General features: G+C 59.4%; 1 protein-coding gene across 5 annotated transcripts in view; it reads right to left on the reverse strand.

Annotated features, from left to right (window-relative positions):
- Positions 1-503: 503 nt before the first annotated feature.
- The window catches only part of LOC116954182 (zinc finger homeobox protein 3-like), a 181,687-nt gene continuing 158,811 nt past the window's right edge, over positions 504-23,379 (reverse strand). For all 5 annotated transcript variants that reach the window (XM_032974675.2, XM_032974676.2, XM_032974677.2 and 2 more), the window contains 5 exons: positions 23,042-23,193; positions 16,286-16,474; positions 12,043-12,133; positions 5,823-11,738; positions 504-3,304 (listed from right to left, as the gene is read on the reverse strand). In XM_032974675.2, coding sequence (XP_032830566.2) covers positions 2,124-3,304; positions 5,823-11,738; positions 12,043-12,133; positions 16,286-16,474; positions 23,042-23,193 — 7,529 coding nt within the window. In that variant the 3' untranslated portion in view covers positions 504-2,123. The remainder of the gene's footprint in view (positions 3,305-5,822; positions 11,739-12,042; positions 12,134-16,285; positions 16,475-23,041; positions 23,194-23,379) is intronic.

Below are 23,379 nucleotides of genomic sequence, written 5' to 3' on the forward strand. Positions count from 1 at the left end.
CGGCTGGGCCGGGCGGGTGAACGCATCGCACGCGCCTCACGTGTACGCGATGCGTTTAAAAAATCAAATAAAACAGAAACCCGATGTTAAAGCAATTCACGAGCCGTGAAAGTAAAAAAGAAAGCGTCCATATCTGCGCAACCCCCTTCACGATCTTAAAACAGCGGCTTTAAAAGCCCGATTCTCCCCCCCCCCCCCCCACACAAACCCCGTGTCCCTCCTCGCACAGGAGCCCGAGGAGCGCTTAGCACTACAACGGCAACGCGCGCACACACGTGTAACATACACACGCGTGTAACATACATACACACGCGTGTGACATACATACACACGCGTGTAACATACATACACACGCGTGTAACATACATACACACGCGTGTAACATACATACATAACGCTCCCGAGACGTTCACGACTGGCACCGACCTCATTTCATATTTGGTTCAGATTTGTTTTGTTAACGACCCTCATAGAGACGGCTTTTAAACATCATTAACGGTTACCTCTCGGCACAGCAATACTGATCCTTCATTTCATGATTATTGTTGTTTTTTTTATCGACTTCCTACATATACGTCTCCCCCCCCCTCTTCCTTTTCCTTTATTAAACAAACCACGGATCTTTGGCAGAAAGCGCTGAACACGTGGAGATAGTGAGAAGAGGTCATTGCTTTGTGGTTTTTAAACCGAGTTCAAACAACGACGTTGGAAACGAACGGCGAGTAAAACGCAGGGGAAGAGAAATGAAAGAAACGCTCTCTTGCACCCTTTTTTCTTAGTTTAGTGCCGCCATGCCCTGTGCTTCAATAAAGCCACGCGACAGCCACAGCCTGCACAAAATATATATATAATGTACACAACTGCGTATGCCGCAGTGCGGCGTCATTCAAATACATACAAAGCAAAAGTTGGGCAGTTATACGTAAAACGTGATTCGTAATAAAGTCTTTTTTTTGTGTGTGTGTGTGTTTTACCGTCATTGTAATTTCTCTCTCTTTTTTTTGTCGTTTCATTTTTTTGGTAGCAGGTGAGGAACGCAGAGAGGGAGAGAGACCAAGAGACGGACAGAGAGAGAGACAGAGAGAGAGAGAGAGACAGAGAGAGAGACAGAGAGTCGGGGAAGGAGAGAAGGGAGGACCACGGGAAGTGTTTCTTTTTTTTTTGTCTCACGCGCCAAGGGGGGAAGAAGGTGAGGTAGCAGATCAAGCAAAGCGTGTCCGAGGTAAGTGGCATAGCCCGACTGTCAAAGAAAGGAAGCTCTTTGGCATTCCGCTCCGACGAACCCATTGGCGTGCAACTCCTCGCCGACAAGCAGGAACCTTCACCAACCGCCGAGTCGTCGTTTATCCGTAGGGGCGTTCAAAATTTCGCGGCGCGCTCTCAAACGCTACCGTTTGCCGCTATTAGTATCGATTCGTCGTTCCCTCTTTGCGTCGCGTGCTTTTCGTTGTACGTTCTAAACGCGTCGGCGACTCCGCTCTGACGTCGTGCTCGCCGCCCCCCCCCCCGACGTCGTTCCATCACTTTTGTTTTTTCCCCTCTCGCGGAATTGGCGCCGTTCAAAAGTCCGCTCGTCCCCGTCGAGGTTTGCCGTCGCGGGCCGTTGTTCGTCCCAGCGAGGGAATTAATGCCCTTGCGAGCAGCGTCTCCTTCACTCACACGCCCGACGCGCCCCCCCCCCCCCCCCACTTCCCCCCCAACCCCGCCATCCCTCCTCGCCCACGACCAAACATCCGACTCGCGAAAGGCGGGAAGGGGGACACGGACGAAGATCAACGACGGGAATCGTTTCATCTCCATCGCCAAAACGCGCCCAGTAGTTCAGGGCCCAAGGAAGATCGAACAATCGGCTGATTGCCCGCCCGCCCGCCCGCCCGCCCACCCTCCCCTCTTCCTTCATTGGCAAGAAAAAAAAGTGTGACTACATTCGGCGCTCGGTTCTCTTAACGAGAACGTAGACGTTCCTTGCGCCAACAACAACAAAAACAGGAGAGTGAAGAGCAAAGCAACTCGGCGGCCGAGACGAAATGCGGTCGGGTCACCGGGTCACCGGGTCACCGGATCACCGGGTCACCGGGTCAGACGCTCTTCGGAGGGGCAGACGAGGGGTCGCATTGTTGCGCCTAAGCGTCCGACGTCTTGCTCTCAGTCGTCTTGGCCACCTTGCTGGGCCGCGAGGCCTCCCCCTCCGCCGCCTCCATCCGCTCGTCCCCACGCCGCGCGTGATGGTTGCGCTGCCTCCGCCCGCCCTCCCGGCCGCCCTCCGACGGACTTGGCTGCTGCTGTTGCTGCTGCTGCTGCTGTTGTTGCTGCTGCTGCTGGAGCTGCTGCTGCTGCTCCTGCTGCTGAAGCTGCTGCCCACCTAGGACCTCCTGCAGCGCCTGCTGGTACTGGCGCTGCCACTGCATGAGGGCGGCGCTCGTGTTGGCACCGTAGCGCAGAGCGTCCGCGTTGCCGCCGCCGCCGCCGCCGCCTCCTCCGAAGTACGCCAGCGGCAGCTGCGACGTGTAGTACGCGCCGTAGCCCGGCATCAGGTAGGGCAGGTACTGCCCGGCGAGGAGGGCGGCCGCCGTCGCCGCCGCATTGGCGTCCGCCGGTTCGGGGCCGGCGCCGCTGCTGCCGCCGGCCGCGGCCTCGCCCAGCGACGAGCCCAGCGCCGCCGCGGCCGCGGCCGCCGCCCTCTCCACCGCCTTTTCCTTTTTGCTGGATTCAGAGCTCCTCTCTGACCTCTCCTTGCGGTCTCGGGGCTGGTGCTGCTGCTGCTGCTGCTGGTGGTGGTGGTGCTGCTGCGGCTGCTGCGGTTGAAGCAGCAGCGACGACGACGACGTGGGAGGCAGCTCCGACAGCGACGACGCCGCCGCCATCTTCGCCGACAGGGCGGCCGACTTGGACGACGCAAAGTGGCTGGAGGAAGGGGAGGGGGAAGCGGCGGCGGCGTTCTTCGCCGAGCTGCCGCCGCCCGTCGGCGACGTCAACGACGACGAACCGTGCTTTGGCCGCGGTAACGCCGCCGGCGAGGAAGAAGAGAAGGTCGGCGTCACGAGCTTGGGTGGCGGCGCAGCGGCGTCGGGGACCGGCGTGACGAGGCGCACGGGGACCGGAGCGATGGCCGGGGGACCCGGCGCGGCGCCGACTCGGAGCCACGGCGAGGAGGACGAGGACGTGGACGACGAGGTGACGGCGGTGGCGGCGGTGCCGCCGGGCGCCGGCGCCTTGGGAGAGGTGGTGGCCGAGCGGACGAGCTTGGGGAGGCTCGCGGTCTTGGGCGCCGACTCGGACGCCGGCGATGACTTTGCCGGGACGGCTGCGGCAAGGGGTGAAGGGAGAAGACGGAGGCGAGTGAGAGGAGCGGCGCGGCGGGGGCACGGGTGACCACGGCAGCAGCAGCACGAGTCATAACAGCAGGCGCAACACCAACAGCAGCAACAACAACAGCAGCAACACCAACAGCAGCAACACCAACAGCAGCAACAACAACAGCAGCAACACCAACAGCAGCAACAACAACAGCAGCAACACCAACAGCAGCAACACCAACAGCAGCAACACCAACAGCAGCAACACCAACAGCAGCAACAACAACAGCAGCAACAACAACAGCAGCAACACCAACAGCAGCAACAACAACAGCAGCAACAACAACAGCAGCAACACCAACAGCAGCAACAACAACAGCAGCAACACCAACAGCAGCAACACCAACAGCAGCAACAACAACAGCAGCAACAACAACAGCGGCGGCGGTGGTGGTGGTGGCAACAGCAGCGGCGGCAGAGGCAAGACTTGCCCGAGCGTATCATGTCCTCAGTGTCCGTGCCAGGAATGGTCCCACCGGGAGGTGACGTGGGTTTAACAGATAGTAGTAGTAGTAGGCTCTTGCGACCAATATTATTCATAATAAAGGTTTTTTTTTTTGGATTAGATCGCGTAAATATGGATGTGTCGTTAAATCCGCCACCACCTGACACAGCCAATTGGTAAGGTTTTGTCACGTAAACAAAACGTGCCAACACCAGTGTGTTGGAGAGTAAACCCACAACATTTACAATTCGAGGATGACGTTACGCCGGTAATTACAACAACAAGCCTCGCGTAATAACAAACGTGTCGTTACCGCGATCTAACCAAATAAACCTTTGCTGATAACGCGACGGGGCCCAAGGCCCTTTGGCACGTCACTGTTTGACCCCCCCACCACCACCACCATCCCCGATCGCGCGACCAGCGTCGCGAAGTCACGAGAGCAACGTGCGATGACGACGACGACCCCTTGGGCGACGGGGAGAACGGCCCGCCGCCAAAAAAATCCGCAGAGAGCTCCCTCCCCCGCCGAGACCCCTCCTTGAAGCGACCCTCTCTCCGCTGCTGGTGTGTGTGCGGGGTAGCCGACCACGACGAGGGGCCAGGGAGAGGAGCGACTACCGGCGGAGGGCCGCACCTCAATTAGAATCGAACTGGAGGAATCCGATGAGCTAAAAAGCTCTTTTTCGCAGGTGTCCACACCCGGCCGGCTCGGCCGGTGTACGTCCGTACGCGTCGTCGCCTCTCGCCTGCCATCGCGCGCAAACTCACCCCTTCACGGTGCACGAGTCAACGGTACACGTTGCTTTGCTATTCAAAGTAAGCATATGTATAAATAACCCAAACTGCAATGGGTACCCATAGTCATTTATATGCATTAATTAATCCCGCCCCCACTCCTCGCAAGAAGAGCGCCCAAGTGTTGTCATCTAAGGAACGAAACAGGAGGACTTCTCCACAAATCTGGCTGTCGCCTGATGAAGCCGGTTGTAATTACTGGCGAAACGTCGTAGTCAGATTGTAAATGTTGTGGCTTGGCTCTCCAACACACCGGTGATGCTGTACTAGTACACTACACTATACACTACACTACTATACACTACTATACACTACACTATACACTACTATATACTACACTATACACTACACTATACACTACACTGCACTATACACTACACACTAGTGCTCTACTAGTACACTACACTATACACTACACAATACACTACACACTACACAATACACTACACACTACACTACTATACACTACCATACACTACACTACTATACACTACACAATACACTACACTACTATACACTACACTACTATACACTACACTACTATACACTACACTACTATACACTACACTATACACTACAATACTATACACTACACTATACACTACACTATACACTACACACTATACACTACACTATACACTACTATACACTACACACTAGTGCTGTACTAGTGACGAATTGCCACGTTCTGTTTACGTGACAACCCTTACTAGTTGGCTGTGTCGGGTGGTGGCGGGTTTAACGACACATTTATATATTTACGTGATCAAACCCAAAAACCCGTATTATGGATGATGTTTTATATGCTCCAGTTTCAAGTACATTTTTGCTCAGCCAGGTGGGAACCCTATAAAGACCAGTCTCATTTGCAAGAGTGAGTAACCTGGGTAACCGAAACGACTAAACCCTTAACAAATATCACGATAACAAATACAGCGATGAAGCGAGATTAAAAAAAACTGTTACTGCAGTGCAGGAGAAATAGAAAACGCCGCACAACAACCACTCGCCCACACATTCCAAAAATTGGACATTAGCCTTCATTTGACATCACCGGTAAAGCGTCGTGAGACGCTCGCAAATTGATGCGCAGTGCGCTACGCGAAAACTGAGCAGCGACTAACTGACGTACCCAGGATGTGCCCAGGCAGCGCTACGCGCAGACGACTCCGAACGAAATTACCAAAAGACGGCGTCGCCAAATAACACGGGCGCAAACCTACCGGACGCTGCCATCTCCTGCCCGCTCACGGCAAAGGGGAGGACGCCGGCATTCACCGCCACCTCCGTCTCCCCGCCGCCGCCGCCGCCGCCATCGGCCTGCGCCTGCTTGGGCCGGATCTCGGGCAGGTGCGGGCTGGCGGTCGGCAGGCACAGCCTCTTGGCCTTCTCGCGCGTCTCCTTCTCGGCCTCCATCTGCTGTCGGAAGCCCTCGCGGAGGCGCGCGATGTGCTGCAGCGAGAACACGTGCTCCTGCACCGACAGCTTGGCGCTGTAGCGCACGCAGCACAGGCCGCACGCCGTCTTGGGCCCGCTGTCCGACCCCAGCGAGCCCACGACGGGCGAGGTGGCGCCGGTCGGCGTAGTCGCGCCGCCGCCGCCGCCGCCGCCGCCGTTGCCGCCGCCGCCGCCGGCCGCCGGCGAGGCGGAATCCGGCACGTTGCGCTGGGCCTTCTTCTCCTTGGCACGCGCATTCTGGAACCAGATCTGCACGACGCGCTTCTCCAAGCCGATCTCCTTGCCCAGCGAGCTGCACTCGTGCACCGAGGGGGTGCGCCACTCGCCGTAGCAGGCGCGCATCACCGCCAGCTGCATGCTGCTGATGTGCGTGCGCCGCCGCCGCCCGCTCGGGTGGTCGCCCGAGCCCCAGTCGCCGCCGCCGCCCGACACGGGGCTCAGCGAGCAGGGGTCCTCGGACGCGCCCTCCGACGACTCCTCGACGCGCGCCACCCCGCCGTGCTTCGCTTCCGACGCCGACACCGACGGGAGGGCCGCCAGCGCCGCCGCCGCCGCCGCCGCGGCAGCCGCCTCCGCGGCCGCGCGAGGAGGGGGAGCGACGGGAGGAGACGCGGGCGGCTGCCTCTCCCCGCCGGTGGCCGACGCGGCGGCCGGGACGGCCGGGTTCTCGATGTCGGCGATGATGCCCTCCACCTTCAGCATGGACGGGCTGAGCTGCGGCGGCGGGGAGTAGGTGCCGCGGTGGCCCGACGGCGCCTTCGACACCGCGACCGCCGTCGCCGCCGCGGCCGCCGTCTCGTCGGGCGGGGAGGCCAGGCCGCCGTTGTCGGGTGCCGGTGCCGCCGCCGCCGCCGCCGCCGTGGTCGACTCGGCGCCGTGCTGCGTCTGCACGTGATCGTCCAGCAGGGCCTGGTCCTTGAACAGGATGTGGCAAAAGGGGCAACGGCGCTTCAGGAGGGGCCGCCACTGTCCGTGAGGCGCCGACGGCTGGGCGTGGGCGGCGGTGGAGGACTGCGGCGGCGCCGCCGCCTTGGGCTCGCCGCGCACGCTCTGGAACCAGGCCTGCAGGAGCGCGTGCCTCTTGGCCGACTCGTCCTCCGACGCCTGTCCCGGCTGCACGGCGTCCAGGGAATACTTCTGGTAGAGCGTCTTGAGTTCCTCAAGCGACAGCGACGTGTTGGGGAACTTCACCCGCTCCACCTCGTCCGAGCCGGCAGCCTTCGCTGTCAGGTCCACGCCGTCGGGCGGGGCTTGCGCGGCCGCCGCCGCCGCCGCCGGCTGCGCCGCCGCCCTCACCGGGTGCTTGTCGCTCCGCGCCAGCTGCTTTCCCTCCGACGCCAGGCTCTGCAGCTTGAGCAGGTGGCAGCGCTGGTGCTCCTGCCAGCGCTCGAAGTTGACAAAGCTCAGCTTGCACGAGTCGCACTGGTAAGCGCCGGCGGTGGCCGCCGCGAGCGCCGCCGCGGACACCGCTCCGGGGGCCTCCGACTTCGGCCTCTTGTCGGTCCTCGGCTCGGGCCTGCGATCGCTGCCTTCGGCCGCCGCCTCCTCCACGCGCTCCGTCTTGATCTTGGTCTTTATCACCACCTCCTTGGCACCGTCTCTCTTCGACGACGGCACGCACGCCGCCCCCATCCCCGCCGCGGCCGCCGCCGCCGCCGCCGCCGCGGCCGCCGGCGCCTGGACGGACGGCAGCAGCATGGGCCCGAGCGCCGATGCGTTCTGCGCGCTCAGGATCTGCATCAGCCGCTCGCCGGCAACGTCCGCCCTCTCCTCGCACTTCAGGGAGCCCTTCCTGTGCGTCGCCGCCGCCGCCGCTGCCTGCTCGCCGCCCCTGTCCTTCGCCGCGTCGGCGCCCGAGCCGTGCCTCTGCGTGGCTCCCGCCGTCTGCGACAGCGGCAACGGCGAAAGCGGCAGAGGAGGCGGCGGCAGCGGCTGCAGCCCCGGCGGCGGCGGCGAACCCTGGCCGGCGCTTCCGGGCTGCCCGTCCGAGTGGCGCCGCGCCTTCTGTCGCATGTGCTGGAACCAGTACTTGAGGGCGACGCGCGGGTGGTTGAGGTACGTCGACAGCTGCTGCAGTTCCTTGTCCTTGGGGTAGGGGTTGGCGTTGAAGCAGTGCATGAGCACGCGCAGCTGCTCGTCCGAGAAGCGCGTCCGGTTCAGCTGCTTCGACTTCTGGTCCAGCGCCTCGGCCGACGCCAGGTGCTCCGACTCCGCGGCGGCGACCGCGGCGGCGGCCGCGGCCGCCGCCGCCGAGATGTCCACCGCCGCCACCGCGGCCAGCGCCGCCGCCGACGACACCGTCGTCGCGGTCGACGACGACGCCGACGCCGCGGGCGACTCGGCCTTCACCGAGTCGAGCCGGGCCCAGCCGCGGTCGCCCGAGCTGGAGTCGCGCCAGTCCGAGTCCTTGCCGAGCTCCCGCTGCTTGCGGTAGCGCTGCCGCGCGTTCTGGAACCACAGCACGATGGTGCACGCCGGAAGGCCCAGCAGGCCGGACAGCCGCTTGATCTCGTCCTCCTTCGGGTAGGCGTTGAGCTGAAAAGACTCGCGCATGGCGCGCACCTGGTAGTCCTTGAAAGTGGTGCGCTTCGAGCGCTTGTACGGCGCCGGCTCCTCCGACTTGGACGAGCCCGACGACTCGAGGGCGCTGTCGTCGAGCTGGGCCTCGCTCTTGCACACCGTGACGCCCGGCGGCTCCGCCCGGGCCGTCTCCCGGCCCCTCGAGTTGGTGACGCCCCCCCCGCCGCCACTCTCCGCTCGCGGTGTGCCGCCTGTCTTATCCGCCTTCTGACTTCTCCTCTCTGTCGCTGGCTGCTGCTGTTGCTGCTGCTGTTGCTGCTGCTGTTGCTGCTGTTGCTGGTGCTGTGGTGTGGATTTTGAGAGATGCTCGCTTCTGTTCGAGTGTTCGAGTTTCTTCACCTCTCGCGCGTGCGAGTCCGCCACCGCGTCCCTGTCGCCCGACCTCACCTTCGTCCTGCTTTCTTGAGCGGAGCTCCCAGAACGCTTTCCCTCCAAGCGCGCCGGCCCAATGGGATCGGCGTGACGATGCTGCTGCTGCTGGTGCTGGTGGTGGTGTTGGTGGTGCTGGTGATGTTGTTGCTGTTGCTGCTGCTGCTGCTGTTGCTGCTGCTGCTGTTGCTGCTGCTGCTGCTGTTGTTTTTGGAGCTTCGTGAGATCGAGGGGTGCGAGCGGTTCTGGAACGAGCGAAAACTGCTGCAAAAGCTGCTGGGGAAGTGTTGCGAACGGCACCTGCAGCATCAGGTGAGCGAACGCCGCCATGTCCATGCCCGCCACAGACTCATGCTGCTGCTGTGCTGCCTGCTGCGCTGCCTGTTGCGCTGCCTGCTGCGCTGCCTGTTGCGCTGCCTGCTGCTGCTGCTGATGATGATGATGCTGCTGCTGCTGCTGTTGCACAGCCTTGGTGGTCGACGACACCATCGTGGAAGACGGCGCCGACGTCGTCACTGGAACCGCAGCGTTCGCAGCGGTGGACTCGGCCGCGCGGCCCTGCTTGGCCTCGCCCTGCTGCCCGCCGCTCGCCGACACGGCCGGCGCCGCCTGCGATGACGACGCCGCGGCCGGCGTCGCCGCTGGCGGCGGCGGCGGCGGCGGCGGCGGCTCGGGCGCTCGCTGCTCAACGGTGCTCACCGCCACCTCCTCGAGCGGGTAGATGCGGTCGTAGACCTCGCGGTAGCGCTTGGCGTACTTGGCGAGCTCGTCGAAGGGCAGGATCTGCTTGTGCGCGTGCTCCTGGTGGCATTTCAGGATGAGCGCGTTGGAGAAGAGGCGCCGGCACGTGCCGCACTCCAGCTTGTCGCCGATGCTGCGCTCCCGGACGTCGCCGTGCCGCGGCGGCCGCTTGCGCCCCTCGATGAACTGCACCACCAGCTCGAAGCCGACGTTCGCGAGCAGCGCCTTCGAAGCGTTGCCCGTGTAGCCGAAGGGGACGCGTGCCGGCAGCAGGCCGTCCTCTCCGCCAGCGCCGCTCTTCCACGTGGCGCCAGCCTCGTCCAATGCTTTGCCCGCGTCCGTGGGTTCGGGCACCACGCCGGAGGCAGTGGCGGCGGCGCCGGTCCTCCTCGACGCCTCGTCCGTGCCGGGGTCGCTCGTCGTATCCGGCACCAGCTTGTATTTTTCTGTCGCCGCCGCTGCAACTACCGCTTTGTGGCTGTGTTCGGCCGCTTGTCCGACCGACGGTTGCTTTTGCGACGGTGCCTCCGCACGGCCGGTGGACGGGGACAGCGCGGACGCCTGCGCCGCGCCGTTGCCGCCGCCGCCGCCGCTTCCGCTCGCCATCGTCGGGCTGAACTGGAACTCGAGCCCCGGGTAGTAGTACTGCAGCAAGAGCTGCTGCTGCTGCTGGTACTGCACGAGCGCCTCGGGCGACAGCAGCAGGTGCGAGAAGTATGCCTGCTGCAGCAGCTGCTGCTGCAGCATGGCCGCCTGCTGCAGCTCCTGCTGCGTCTGCACCTGGGCCTGCAGCCAGGCCTGCGCCTGGGCCTCCGCCTCGGCCTGGGCGTGGGCGTGAGCCTCGGCCTCGGCTTTGAGCCGCGAGCTCGACGGCTCGGGCCACGCGTCCTGGCGGGCGTGCGAGTCGCCCCCACGCGACGCCTTAGATGAGCGGCCCTGCGAGAATTCCTGCGACGTCGACTGGTGCTGCTGCTGCTGCTGTTGCTGCTGCTGTTGTTGTTGCTGCTGCTGCTGCTGCTGTTGTTGTTGCTGCTGCTGCTGTTGTTGTTGTTGTTGCTGCTGTTGTTGTTGTTGCTGCTGCTGCTGTTGATGTTGCTGCTGCTGTTGTTGCTGGTGCTGCAGCTGCTGTTGGTAGTGGTGGTACTGAAGCTGCTGACTCAGGCGCTCCGTTTTCCTCTTGGCGTCTGACTCGCGAGGCTTCCTCGACTTGAGCGACAGGTCCATCACCTCCACGACGTCGTGATCGTCGCCGTACCCCGGCAAGCGGCCGCCGCCTTCCCTGGCCGAGTGCCGCCCCTCCTGCTTCACGGTGGCGGCGGCGGCCAGGGGCGGCGGCGGCACCGCCGGTGCCACTGCCGCATCACCTTGCGCGCCGTCGCCGGCCGACTCGGCCGCCGCCTTCTTCACCTTGTGCAGGTGCGACACCGAGTTGAGGTGGCAGTCGAGGATGCTCTGCTGCGTGAACGACTCGACGCACACGTTGCACTTGAACGGCCGCGCCGGGTCCAGGAACTTCATGAGCAGCACCTGCGAGCTCTTGTGCACCTCCCCGGGGCTGCGCCGCCGCTCCACGCCGTTCTCGGCGGCGCCGGCGGCGCCGGCGCGCACCACGCGGCACGGCAACCCCGCGTCGCTCGCCTGCGCCTGCCGGTACACCTCCGGGTGGCACGCCTGCAGGTGCGAGCGCAGCGAAGCGAACGTGCGAAAGGTGCCTTGCGCGCACAACGTGCACAGGATCTTGTCGCGTTTGTCGACGGCGCCGCCGCTGACGACGATGCCGACGCTGCCGCCGCCGCCGCCGCCGCCGAGGTCGCCGAGTTCCGACGGTGGCGGCGGGGAAGGAGATGGAGACGGGGAGAGGGAGGGGCCGTGCCTCTCGCCGGCGCACGGCGCCCGCGGCTGGGAGCTGCCGCCGGAGCCAGCGTCGCCGCTTAGACGATCGCCGAGGGTCTGGACGGGCTCCGGCGCCGTCGTGCAGCTTTGCTCAGAGTCTGCGATTTCGCAGGCGACACCGGGTGAAAGTTAAGCCATGCGTGTATATTTTTTTCCCCCGTGATATTTTTTGTATTTTTAAAACGTTCATTATCTCTCTGCGCATTTCCCCGCATCGCCCGACAAGTTTGTAATTCCCTCCAAACGTTCTCTTCTTTTTCGAGGTCTCAATTCGGGAATGTATATTCACTCTTATAATCCATCACACCTTCAACAGTGCTGTTTGCGGCTGGCCGCTTGGCATTATGCGCCTGTGAACATTAACGGTCAATATACATACCGCAACACAAAGTTGGTACGTACCACGACAGGATGGTGTCTTGCCGTCGGCCACACGCGTCTCGCACGGATTTGTGGGAGTGGAGTCTGTTGAGGACGTCTCAGCCATAGACAGCTGCAGAGCGCAGGCAAACACGCACACGCACGCAGATCCCCTGTTTAGACACGCAGTGGTGCTGTTAGCGGGCACCTATCAAGATCGGCGCGGCCAACAGCACGACCCCGGCGTTGATGGTTACACACCGCGTCAGGTGGCCGCTTAAGGCTGAGCTCACCTAGAGGAGACCTACGGGACGGGTTCAAACATTCGCCACTTTTCGTCGTTCGCGAGCGGGGATCGGGTCGCCAGGTTTGTCGCCCCAGTGCGCGAACACGGACGCCCACACACTCGCGCGCGCACACAGACACGCACACACAGACACGAGTGGCGTAGTGCTCCAACACAGACGTGCACACTTGCGCGCACACAGAAACGCGTAGCGCAGCGCCGCCGCGCATCAATGCTCGCCGTCGATTACCCCCGGCAGGTTGAGCGCTCGCTTACAGTCACCGGCGGTTTTCACTCCCCCCTCCGCCCGCCACCTCTGCCAGCGAATGGCTCGGCGCGCACCGCAACCCTCCGCGGCAATTTATCCCCGACGTTCCGCTCATTACGCGAGGCCTCGTTAGGGCCAACGACGCATCCCCCCGGCACGTGTGGGTACAGGGCGGCTTCGTCGGTAATTAGCGCGGACGTGCGGCGGCCCTGCAGGTGCCACCTCCTTCTCCCTGCTCCCTCTATCCTACCTCGCCTGGTATGTAAGGAGGTTGTGGGCTCGATCCCGACCCTGACGCCTGCTGCTGTATATTTGGAGTTTGCGCGTCTCTCTGTCTCTCTTCCCGTGGTCGCGTTGATCTTTCTCCGGGTCCTCCGGTTTTTCCCTCCACATTTAGAATCAACGTCCACGCGTTCAGAGAATTTGGCAGCTATACATTCCCACGTGATGATGATGATGATGAGCCACTTCGTCGAGCTATCGTTTGTGTGGCCAGGTCGCTTCTGAATAATGGCTATATACCGTAGCTCAGTGGGCCTTCCCTGTTCAAATAAAAGTTTCCTATCTTCCCCACATAAAAGTACAGATAGTCGCTCGTGGTCCCCACTTGGGTGGGTCAGAGAGCCCAATCTCGTCCCCTTCTCTAAACCTCATTTCAATAAGAGGCCCGGTGCTCAAGATGCAACAAGATGCACGCGTGCCGAGTCCATATCGGCTGTGGGTAGCGCTGGGCAAAAAATATTACTTTGTAAATTGAAATACGGACATCGTCGTCATAACCGCCAGCCGTGGTCTATCCCAACCCCCCCCCCCCTCCCCCGCAAGCCACCGCCAACTCTCGCGGTCTCGTGATGCAAGAACCCGTCCGTCTAAGCTGCCGTGCGCGAGACAATCCTAACCCTCCCAACTCGGCGGCGAACGTCACCTCCGGAGCGTGCCTCCCTCGTCGGCAGTGCCGTTCCCTTCGAGCCACGGCGCGCGGCCTTGCCCAAGGCCACTCAAACTTTTTCCCGACGGTCCAGACGGTGCCTCCGCATTTTCCCCAATCCGAGCGTGTGTTCCGCTCCCCGTATCTCCAAAGACTTTAAATCCAGCAGTGCAAATGATTGCGGCTGATACTGATGGTGATGATGCTGAAGTAGTGGATAAGAAGGAGAAAAGGCTTCTGAAAAATTAATTAATACTTCAGTGGGCTTTGCCTGGTAGGATGGGGATGGTTCAGTGTTGTATTGTGTTTGTGTGCTTTGTTCACCTTCCTCATACTTTGCACTCCTGTCGTGTTTTCGTAACTGTCTGTTGTTGTGACGTTCTTACCCGTCTCTACTGGACATCTGTGAAGAGGAGCTTTATAGCTCATTGGATTCCTCCAGTATAAATAAACATTCTGATTTTGATTCCGAATAATTACAGCGAGGGATAAGATGTTCAAACACCAAGCAGACACCGATGACAAGTCATCAGGTCTGCATTCACCGCACATGCTTGCCGTAAAACATGCAAACAAACATGCTTTGATAATCTACGCACTGTCCTTTAAACGGATTGGCCTGCAGCACCAGAGACGCCAGCTTTTTATGGCTTTGTCTCGCCGGTGCTATCGAGCAAAAGGCGAACACAGCACAAGGACAATGCAAACGCCACAGCATTAATACGCTCGGGTTAAGCAGTTATATCTACGGGATCCTATTTGCTAGCATCAAGCATTTTACTTTTTTTTTACATCATCTTGACACCGGCAAAAAGAAAATGTCCCAGAGATAGAAGAAGAGTCTTTTGCTTTGTCTGTGGGGATGCTCGCTTACCGCAAACTCGGATTGGCAACGGGGCCGGGCGTTTTACTTGCGACGCGTCTCCTGAAAATTAGATTTCCCGTTTTCCTTCGGAATCTGAACATCAAAAGTCACCTCTGCCCCCCCACCACCACCGCCGCCGCCGTGTGCCAGAATCTTCCTCCTCCCGCCTCCGCGGGTTTTTTTCAGCGCCCCAATCACGCCGCTAATGACGAACAAGAAGCAGGCAAGTGCGTCGGCTCCCAAGAAATAATGAACCGATTTTATCCAATTAAGAGGCACTCAAACGTTCTGACTTAATGGGCCCATATTTTCTTCCGGATAAAGATGAAAGGAATGCGAACGAGACGGCGAGAATCTTAAACAGGCGGGCAAATAGCGCGCAGCGGCCGGCGGCGGCGAGAGAGAAATTAAAAAAATAAAACTACACAGCACCTAACGGAAAAATAATTAAGCTTCGCGAAGGAAAACACAATTAAGCATCTTTCGAATTTATTCCGGCAAATACGCCAATTAGCTAATTACCGCGCATTAACAATGCATAATGTGTGTACTCGCTCACGGCGCGTGTGGGGCAAAGTGACCAGCATTCCCCCCCCCCCCTCCCGTTCGTTCTCTGCACAGGGGGAAATTGTCCCTGGCTAAGGATGATCGCTAATTGGCCACGAGGTTGGGCCGTTCTGTGCGGGGCTCCGAGGAGCCTCTCACTGCGCTTCCCGTGGCGACCGAGACTTGCCGCCCCCACCCCCCCACCCCGCTCATCGGCACGACGTCCCGACGGTTTTCGCTCCGCCACGCGGCCGGGAGCGAAACGCCGGACGTAGTTTTGGCAACACGGTGCCTTCTTTCGGAATAGCCAAGATCGCATCTACGCACTGAAAGTTGCGCTCTCAAATTTGCCCTGCTTGAGTTTTCGTTAGTTTAGTTTATGTTCATTTGACCATTTAGGTTTTTTTCCTTTATTCTTATTTCTTCGGGTGTCCATGTACGCGTTTATACATTCGCCACGCGCTGCATTGCCCAACTCTTCTCGGCGCTATTTAATTCCGCCATGGACACACGTTCTCTGGCGCAGGCCAACTTGCACGCGGCCGTCATGTTCAATTAACGTGAAGGTCAACGACAGGGAAGCCTCACCGAGTGTTTATCTCCAATTCTAATATCAGCATCACGTTATTGAGATACGGCATTCACCCAGTGCAAGAGCAACGGCCCGCAAAAAGCAGATATCATGGAACTACTTCTGAGATCTCATTCAGATACCTCGAATACTCTTTGCCTGCGTTGCAATCGCAATATCGTGATCTATTATTTTTCTATCTACGTGACTTTACGGAAAGACCCAAAGAGTATGAATTCCTGCAGTCAAGAAAGCTTTAAATCAAGGGGTGCCGCACTCTCCCACCCACCCTGTAATAGAATATCCATTGTGTGCCTGTCAAAGCAAAATTGTTTAACTCCCAGAGCTGCGGAACCTACGCCGTGGGCAGCAGGGGACAGGGCAGCAATGTACGTCGTTGCACTACACCGCTACGCTCCCAGACCTGCGCTCCCCTTACATTCACCAACCCGCACTGACCAGCGTTGACAAAACAACCTCAAGCAACAGACAGATCTCAACCACAGTCTCCAGCGTGTGTTGCCCGCGTGGCCTGGAGAGAATCTAAAGCCAGCAGCGGAAAGACAGAAAAGGCTGTCCTGCGTATGGCTGCCATCATCGTCGCCATCATCGTCGCCATCATCGCCATCGCCGTTCCACGTCACGACTCCTAGCTACACCACGTGCGGTGGGTAACTCTCTTCACTCTGGCCACTTCCCCCCCTGCACAGTTCCCCATCCGCCACGACCTCTAACCACACGCCGATCCCGGAGGACGCTCGCCCGACCCGCTGGCCAGCCAGCTCGCCCCGCCGGTCCGGTCGGCCGGCTCGCTTGCTCACCGCGGCGATGATGCCGGCGATGCAGCCGCGCGCGACGCTGTGCTTGCGCGACAGGTGGGCCTCCAGGCGGCTCTCGCTGCCCAGCGAGTCCTGGCACAGGGGACATCTCAGCGACCTCGCTTCCACGGGCCCGGCCACTACCGCCACCGCCGCTACAGTCACCGGAGCCTCCTTGCTGTCGCCGTCAACCTGCGGGGGGTGGGGGGGGGGGGGAAGGTAAAGATAAAGCAACGGTGCTGGGAAGAAAACAAGTCTTTCTTTATTGTCTTCAAGGCTGCGATAATTCATTTTAACCGACTAGCCACACTTGATTAAACTTAATTTTCTTTGTGCAGTCATTGGTGACACTGAGCCGAGACCATCAGCTCCGCTATCTTGAGAACCTAGCTTAACTACGGGCAGTTGACACCGAGGAGCGCAGCGGTAGGAACTCGGCATCATACGACCTCTGAACCACGCGGTCGCCTCCGCAAATGTTTTTTTTTCCCCACCGAATTAACGTCGGCACTTGAGAAGCCACGGGCGTCCAAGCCCGTTGTTCAATCTCTGGAATTTCGATTTAAAGCTTTCGTGACTGCAAGGATTCATCTTCTTTGGTTCTTTCGGTAAAGTCACCACGTAGAATGAGAATAAAATAATAAATTGATAAAATAAAATAACACAATAATATTCTCACGGCGTTTCGGCCACAACACAAGGTGAAGGGATGAGACTGTCTGGTAGGACAGCGCTGTTCTACCAGACAGTCTCGTCCCTTCACCTGATGAAGGCCGCTTGTGTTGTGGCCGAAACGTCGTGAGAATATCATTGTGTTATTTTATTTTATCAATTTATTATTTTATTCTCATTCTACACAAGGTGAAGGGATGAGACTGTCTGGTAGGACAGCGCTGTCCTACCAGACAGTCTCGTCCCTTCACCTGATGAAGGCCGCTTGTGTTGTGGCCGAAACGTCGTGAGAATATCATTGTGTTATTTTATTTTATCAATTTATTATTTTATTCTCATTCTACGTGACTTTACCGAAAGAACCAAAGAAGACAATCTCTGGAACTCGGGTGCCCGGCTCTCCGAGTGACACGGCCAATGCATCTGAGAACTCTGTTTATTCGCGGGCATTCCAAACGCAGATTCTGAGCCCAGGAAGTCGGCGCCGGGAGACACGGCTAATATCTACCGCTAAACCCCCGAGTGGCTGTGGGCACGGCGCCAAGGAGATTGCTCGGTCACGAGATGGATTTCAGAGTTCATCTGCACCTGGCATCAATGGCCATGGTGGCATCAGCGCCACTTTAATCACCCCCGTATCTTTTAGTAAGACTTTTCCAACACGGGGCTTAAGAGAGCCTTTGCACTCCATCAGGCCGTCTGTATAACTCCGTCGGGGCCGTCTGTAACGGGGAGGCTGTGGGACACGCGATAACTCCCCGTAAGTGCGATCCATTCAGAACCGAGAACCAAAAAATACACGCGGAGCCGACAGAGAAATTCCCCGTCGTGGAATCGTCCTAAAAACTCAGGAGACGGACGGGCGCTGGAAAGCGTTACGTAAAGACCCTTGCGTACGCGCGACCATCGCCAAAAGTTGTTTACCCGACGGCGTCTGCTTGGCAAGGGGCGCCCCTTGCCGAGCGCGACGTCCAATCGCGTTGCATGCGGCCCCCGCGAGCGTCCCGCAGGGGGGCCAAATTTGGTTTCCAGCCCCCCGTGTGAAAGGCGGCTGAAGGGAGCAGCCCTGCCACGTGTCGCTCGCGCCGCCGCTGCCGGAAGGAGGGCCTCTTGCCAGAGGGAGCGCTTCGCAGACGGGGTGTTTGGCCTACTCTTCCGCGTTGGTCAGACGTCTTGGGGAGGGGGGTTGGGGAGTACCCACACTTTACGTCACCACACGTGAACCCACTTTGGCGAGCCAGGTCGCCCTCTGTCGAATGAGGCTAAACCTGGGTCTCTTTGAGCGAACGCATTTCTTCCGCTGGGTGGACAGAGGCGTTGGGCGGAGATTTTAACGGCCTCGCCGGGTGATGGAGTCGAACCGGCGACCTCCGGACTGCGTGCTGACCGTCACACACTGCAGCAGTGCCGAATTAGAATGTTGCGTTCGGCACGGCAAGCCTCAAGTCGTTGGCACGTTTTGTTTTACCGTCGTAAAAAAAAAAAATCGCACAAATGGTCGATGACATATGGCTGTCTAAAATATTCTCGTGGAGGGGAGGGGCGGGTTGGGGGGAAGATGGGGGGAGGCCCCCCCCACCGCCCCCTCCCGGTTTGTCTCTCCACGCGGCCTTTGTGTTTGCATTTATCTCTAACATCGACCAGGTGGCTCACACGTTCCATTGCCCGCCAGAGACGTATTTTTCTAATGAATATAGATTCACATTCGAAGCGAACACGAGATATATATTACAGAAAAAAAAGCACCGCGCACTTCCGCAACATGTTTAGAGTTTAAACGGAGCGCCGGCATGTGGGAAAATCACGAATTCTGCCATCGTCTCCGCCGTTGGGGCAGGCCGCAGCCGCGACCGTAGCTTTTCATTACCGTTCGCGGGAGCGCGGGCGCACGCACGCAAGCACCCGCAAGCACACGCAAGCACACGCAAGCACACGCAAGCACGCGCATGCACGCGCATGCACGCGCGGGCACGCGTCCACGCGCCCATGTATTCTTTACGTCCACTCTTAGCCGAATGTGCACGCGACGAGAGCGACAGAGAGCGGCTGCTCGCGAAATGATTTGCACATTTTTATTCGAATTAAAAGCGCTCTCATTTATTACTTATTGATTCCGGACCCGAATGTCCCCGTTATATTCTAATTGCACATTTTAAACGGTCGCTCGTCGTTTGGACCCCCTAATGATGCATTAACCTTCCTGCCTTCCGACTTATTTAATTTCACCGGGCAGGCGGGCAGACACGACGAGACAGATACAGCCACCCCCCCCCCCCCCCCCCACCACCACCACTCTCCCCCCCCACCTCAGACAACGCTGCCCGACAAAAGACAGCAAGGGCTGGGGAGTGGTGGCGCAGTGATCAGCGCCAATGCCACCGCGCTAAAACCCCGGCGGTGACCACAGTTTGATTCACAGTGGGGGGGGGGGGGGGGGGGGGAGAGGCATTTGTCCAGCATTAGAGTGTGCTGTACTAGTAACAGATTGGCACGTTTATTTTACGTGACAAACCTTACGAATTGGCTGTGTCGGGTGGTGGCGGGTTTAACTACACATTTCTATATTCAAACGATCTAAACCAAATAAACCTCCATCATGGATAACATTGGTCACGAAAGCACTACTACCGCTGCTACTACTGCGTGTTAAACTAAACTGTCATGGGTCGCTTGACTGGGCGCTGCAGACTCTTCCATATAAACAGCTCGTTAATTGCCTTCGAACGCCTTCATATATAGAGGACCGCAGAGCTTGGTGAGGAGGGCCTTCCCCGCTCGCTCGCCTGTGGATTTTCCGGGGGCGCCTCCTTGTGAGCGAATGGCGTGCGACGGCTCCGTCACAAGATTAAATGATCATTTGTATCATATTGCCACGGAGAGTGAATATTTTTTAAGACGATTCGTTTACCTTTCCTCTGCACTTTGCGCTCCCGATTGTTTGTTGCTGTAACGTTCCGACCCAGCGCCCCTGCTGGACGTCCGCGGGAAAAAGAGCGTGACAGCTCATCGGATACCTCCAGGATAAATAAAATATTCTGATGCTGATTATTCATGGTGCAGTGCGCTCACCTCTGTGCCACCGTTCCCCGTTCGCCCCCCCCCCACCCCGTCCCCCCTTAGTGTGGGTTGCGTTGACGTAAAAACACAAATGATGTCACCGCTAAGACTGCGCTCTGGGGCGCAGGTGCACGCGGAAGCTACTGGAAACGACCAATTAAGACTAAATGCTGCCGCGGTCTACAGGCATGTACAGACTCACTGCTACGCCCCCCCCCCCCCCCCGAATGTGATGGGATAATAAGTCAACGCAGGGGAAGGTCACGATTTGTCTGTACCATCCAGTCTGCTTTGTCCGTCTCCCCCTGTGCTGCCCGTACCGTCCGCGGCACGTGCCGCTTGCCCCGTTTGCAGGCACTTAAACGGCGGACGCGGCAATCAAAGCGCCATCGATGGAAATCTTTCCTGAGGCTTCCCCTCCGCGCTCGCACGTCCGCGCTGAACTCCGCTGCCAGGTTTGTCCTTCGTCCGGGCAGAACCGGCGCGGCGGCGGCAATGGCTGCGCGTCATCTCCCCCCGTCTCACGGTCGCGCGTCATCTCCCCCCGTCTCACGGTCGCGCGTCATCTCCTCCCGTCTCACGGTCGCGCGTCATCTCCTCCCGTCTCACGGCAGCGCATCATCTCCCCCCCCGTCTCACGGTCGCGCGTCATCTCCCCCCATCTCACGGTCGCGCGTCATCTCCCCCCGTCTCACGGTCGCGCGTCATCTCCTCCCGTCTCACGGTCGCGCGTCATCTCCCCCCGTCTCACGGTCGCGCGTCATCTCCTCCCGTCTCACGGTCGCGCGTCATCTCCCCCCGTCTCACGGTCGCGCGTCATCTCCCCCCGTCTCACGGTCGCGCGTCATCTCCCCCCGTCTCACGGTCGCGCGTCATCTCCCCCCGTCTCACGGCAGCGCATCATCTCCCCCCGTCTCACGGTCGCGCGTCATCTCCCCCCCCGTCTCACGGCAGCGCATCATCTCCCCCCATCTCACGGTCTCGCATCATCTCCCCCCCCGTCTCACGGTCTCGCATCATCTCCCCCCGTCTCACGGTCTCGCATCATCTCCCCCCGTCTCACGGCCACGCATCATCTCCCCCCATCTCACGGTCTCGCATCATCTCCCCCCATCTCACGGCGAGTGACCGCGTGGCGACGAGGGGGCGCGGAGAGAGACGAAGGAAAATGATCCCGTGCCAGACGCCCGCCGTCTGGTGCGATCTGCCGGACGCTTTCATCGCCGACTAATTAAGATTCCCCTTTGTAGATGGGCGCTCGCCTCTACACACTCCACTTATCCATCAGGAACCGATGAAATTATTTGAAGCTGCTTTAAAAGGAAATTGAATTTAACGTCTCCCCCCCCCCACCAAACCCGACTGCCACCCACCCCACCCCTGCCGCTCCCCGCCCTCCCCCCGTTCAATCTGCCACTCTGCACACGATCCCAACTCGTTTCTGTGGCTTGTTATATCCCGCAGGACCCTGAGAGATGGCAGACAGCAGCGGATAGATCACGGCTGCTGGTCATCACGGTGATGATGAACTCGTGCGCCCCCGCGGCTCTTTCGGCGTGACGCAAAAGCGACCACGGTGAGATGGGAAACGCTTGCGACACGTGACCCTTATGACGGCACCCCGGGGTCCCGAATAAACGCTAATCAAAATTGTAAAGAATTTTTTTTATTTTTGGAGACTCCGTCCCACACCTCGCACACAAACGCCGCGACCCACCAGAAATCAATCCTCTCGTTCTTCACCAAGCACCCGTCGTTGCCAAAATTGCCGTAGTCACAAACAAAACTTTGATTTAGCGCATCGTGTAGAGTTCGTCGAGAGGAATAGATTGCCGTATCGTTCGCCTTCAACAGACATTAAATGACGTCGCAACGCAGTTCATGCGAGAGCCGGGGGCTTATGGGATCCCGGGCTCCCGCCATAAGGTTCAAGTACTGTATGGTGGAATGGTGGCGATGGGGTTAGTGCGCGCCGTACTACGAACTCGGCGGCCCGAGTTTTAATCCGGGCAATGACTAGAAGCAGTCGAGAGTGACATCTGAACCGAGCAGCATGGTGAAGTACGGTCAAACAACCCCCACGACCGACGTGCCATCGGCAGGCCTTTATTCAGCGGTCGATTGACAGGGGGCATTAAAGTATTTTAATGATAAAAAATTTTATTTCAACGTAAGCGTGCGTCCTGCGACGCGGGATGATAATTATGACGTGTAGCATCCCTGCAGCTCCAGCAGTCCTACCCACGGGAGGGCAGAGGTGATGGGTGACGACGATCACGGCCGTTCAAGGCAAGTTGGGCTTCTTAGGGACCCACTATGAATGGCGGAGGCTCACGGAGCCACAGACGCAGGGCACCTGAATCACTCTCCGGCTTCACCCTCTGTGTCTGAGGCTGACAGCCAAAGGCACCTGCTGCTTTAGGGTTCTCAGGATGCATCGTTAGTTCCTGTGGTTCACAGAGCCAGTTTTGGCACAACCCTTACGATTCAATCCGCCCGCCCGACGAGGTTCATCGCCGAGTTGGCGATTCAAAATCGGTTATTGCGATCGGAATAAGGCGCCTTGAGGATTCAAAAGGCGTCGTCGCGAACACCCGAGGCTCGGAGCACTAGGCCCGACACTGAGAGTTCCAGAGAACCAGGTGAATGGCTCACACGGGACTAAAATCAAAGAACGTTATCGGTACAGAGGCTCCCACGGGGCAACGCACGGGAGTGGCGCGCGGCACAGCTTGGCGCCAGCTATCGTTAGTGCGCGGGTCGTGTCGCTACGGTTCTCTGCGGCGAGTTCGACGTCTCGGAAAACGACGGCGCCACGCCTCTCGAAATAAAATGAACGCCGAGCCGCTCGTGCGCTCCGAGGGTCGGGGTGGGTGAACGGGATCCCCCACCCCGCGACTTGCAGCCGTCTCAGAACGGGAGAGGGGTCAGAAGGGGTCAGAAGGGTTCAGAGCGTCGTCGGCGCCCTCGGTCCACACGTCGACCGCGCCCGGCACGATCGACGGGCGCGAGCCCCGCGGGTTTCGTCACCTGCACGAGCCTCCCCTCGCCGTTCTGCGACGCCCTCGGCCTCTTGGTGGGTAGCGCCGCGTCCGACGGAGGGCTGCCCCTGCCTCCCTCCAGCAAGCGCTTGGCTCGGCTTAGCTGCTGGTGCTGCCGCTGGGACGCGAGGTCACTGGCCCCTGCAAGGAGAGAGGGCGCCACGGGAAGACGAGGCGGTAAACTCAGGAGAGGAACGCGGGGTTTCCGGTTGAAGTCGCTTAACCGGATGAGGAACTCGGAGACCGGGGGGACGAGTCTCATCTTCAAGAGCGGCCCGGGTCACCAAAGTGACAGAAGCAATCACGCAAAAAGCTCAGCACACAAAC

The sequence above is a fragment of the Petromyzon marinus genome, chromosome 54, assembly GCF_048934315.1.
Source record: "Petromyzon marinus isolate PM22_M1 ecotype Great Lakes invasive population chromosome 54, UKy_Petmar_22M1.pri1.0, whole genome shotgun sequence".
NCBI lineage: Eukaryota > Metazoa > Chordata > Hyperoartia > Petromyzontiformes > Petromyzontidae > Petromyzon > Petromyzon marinus.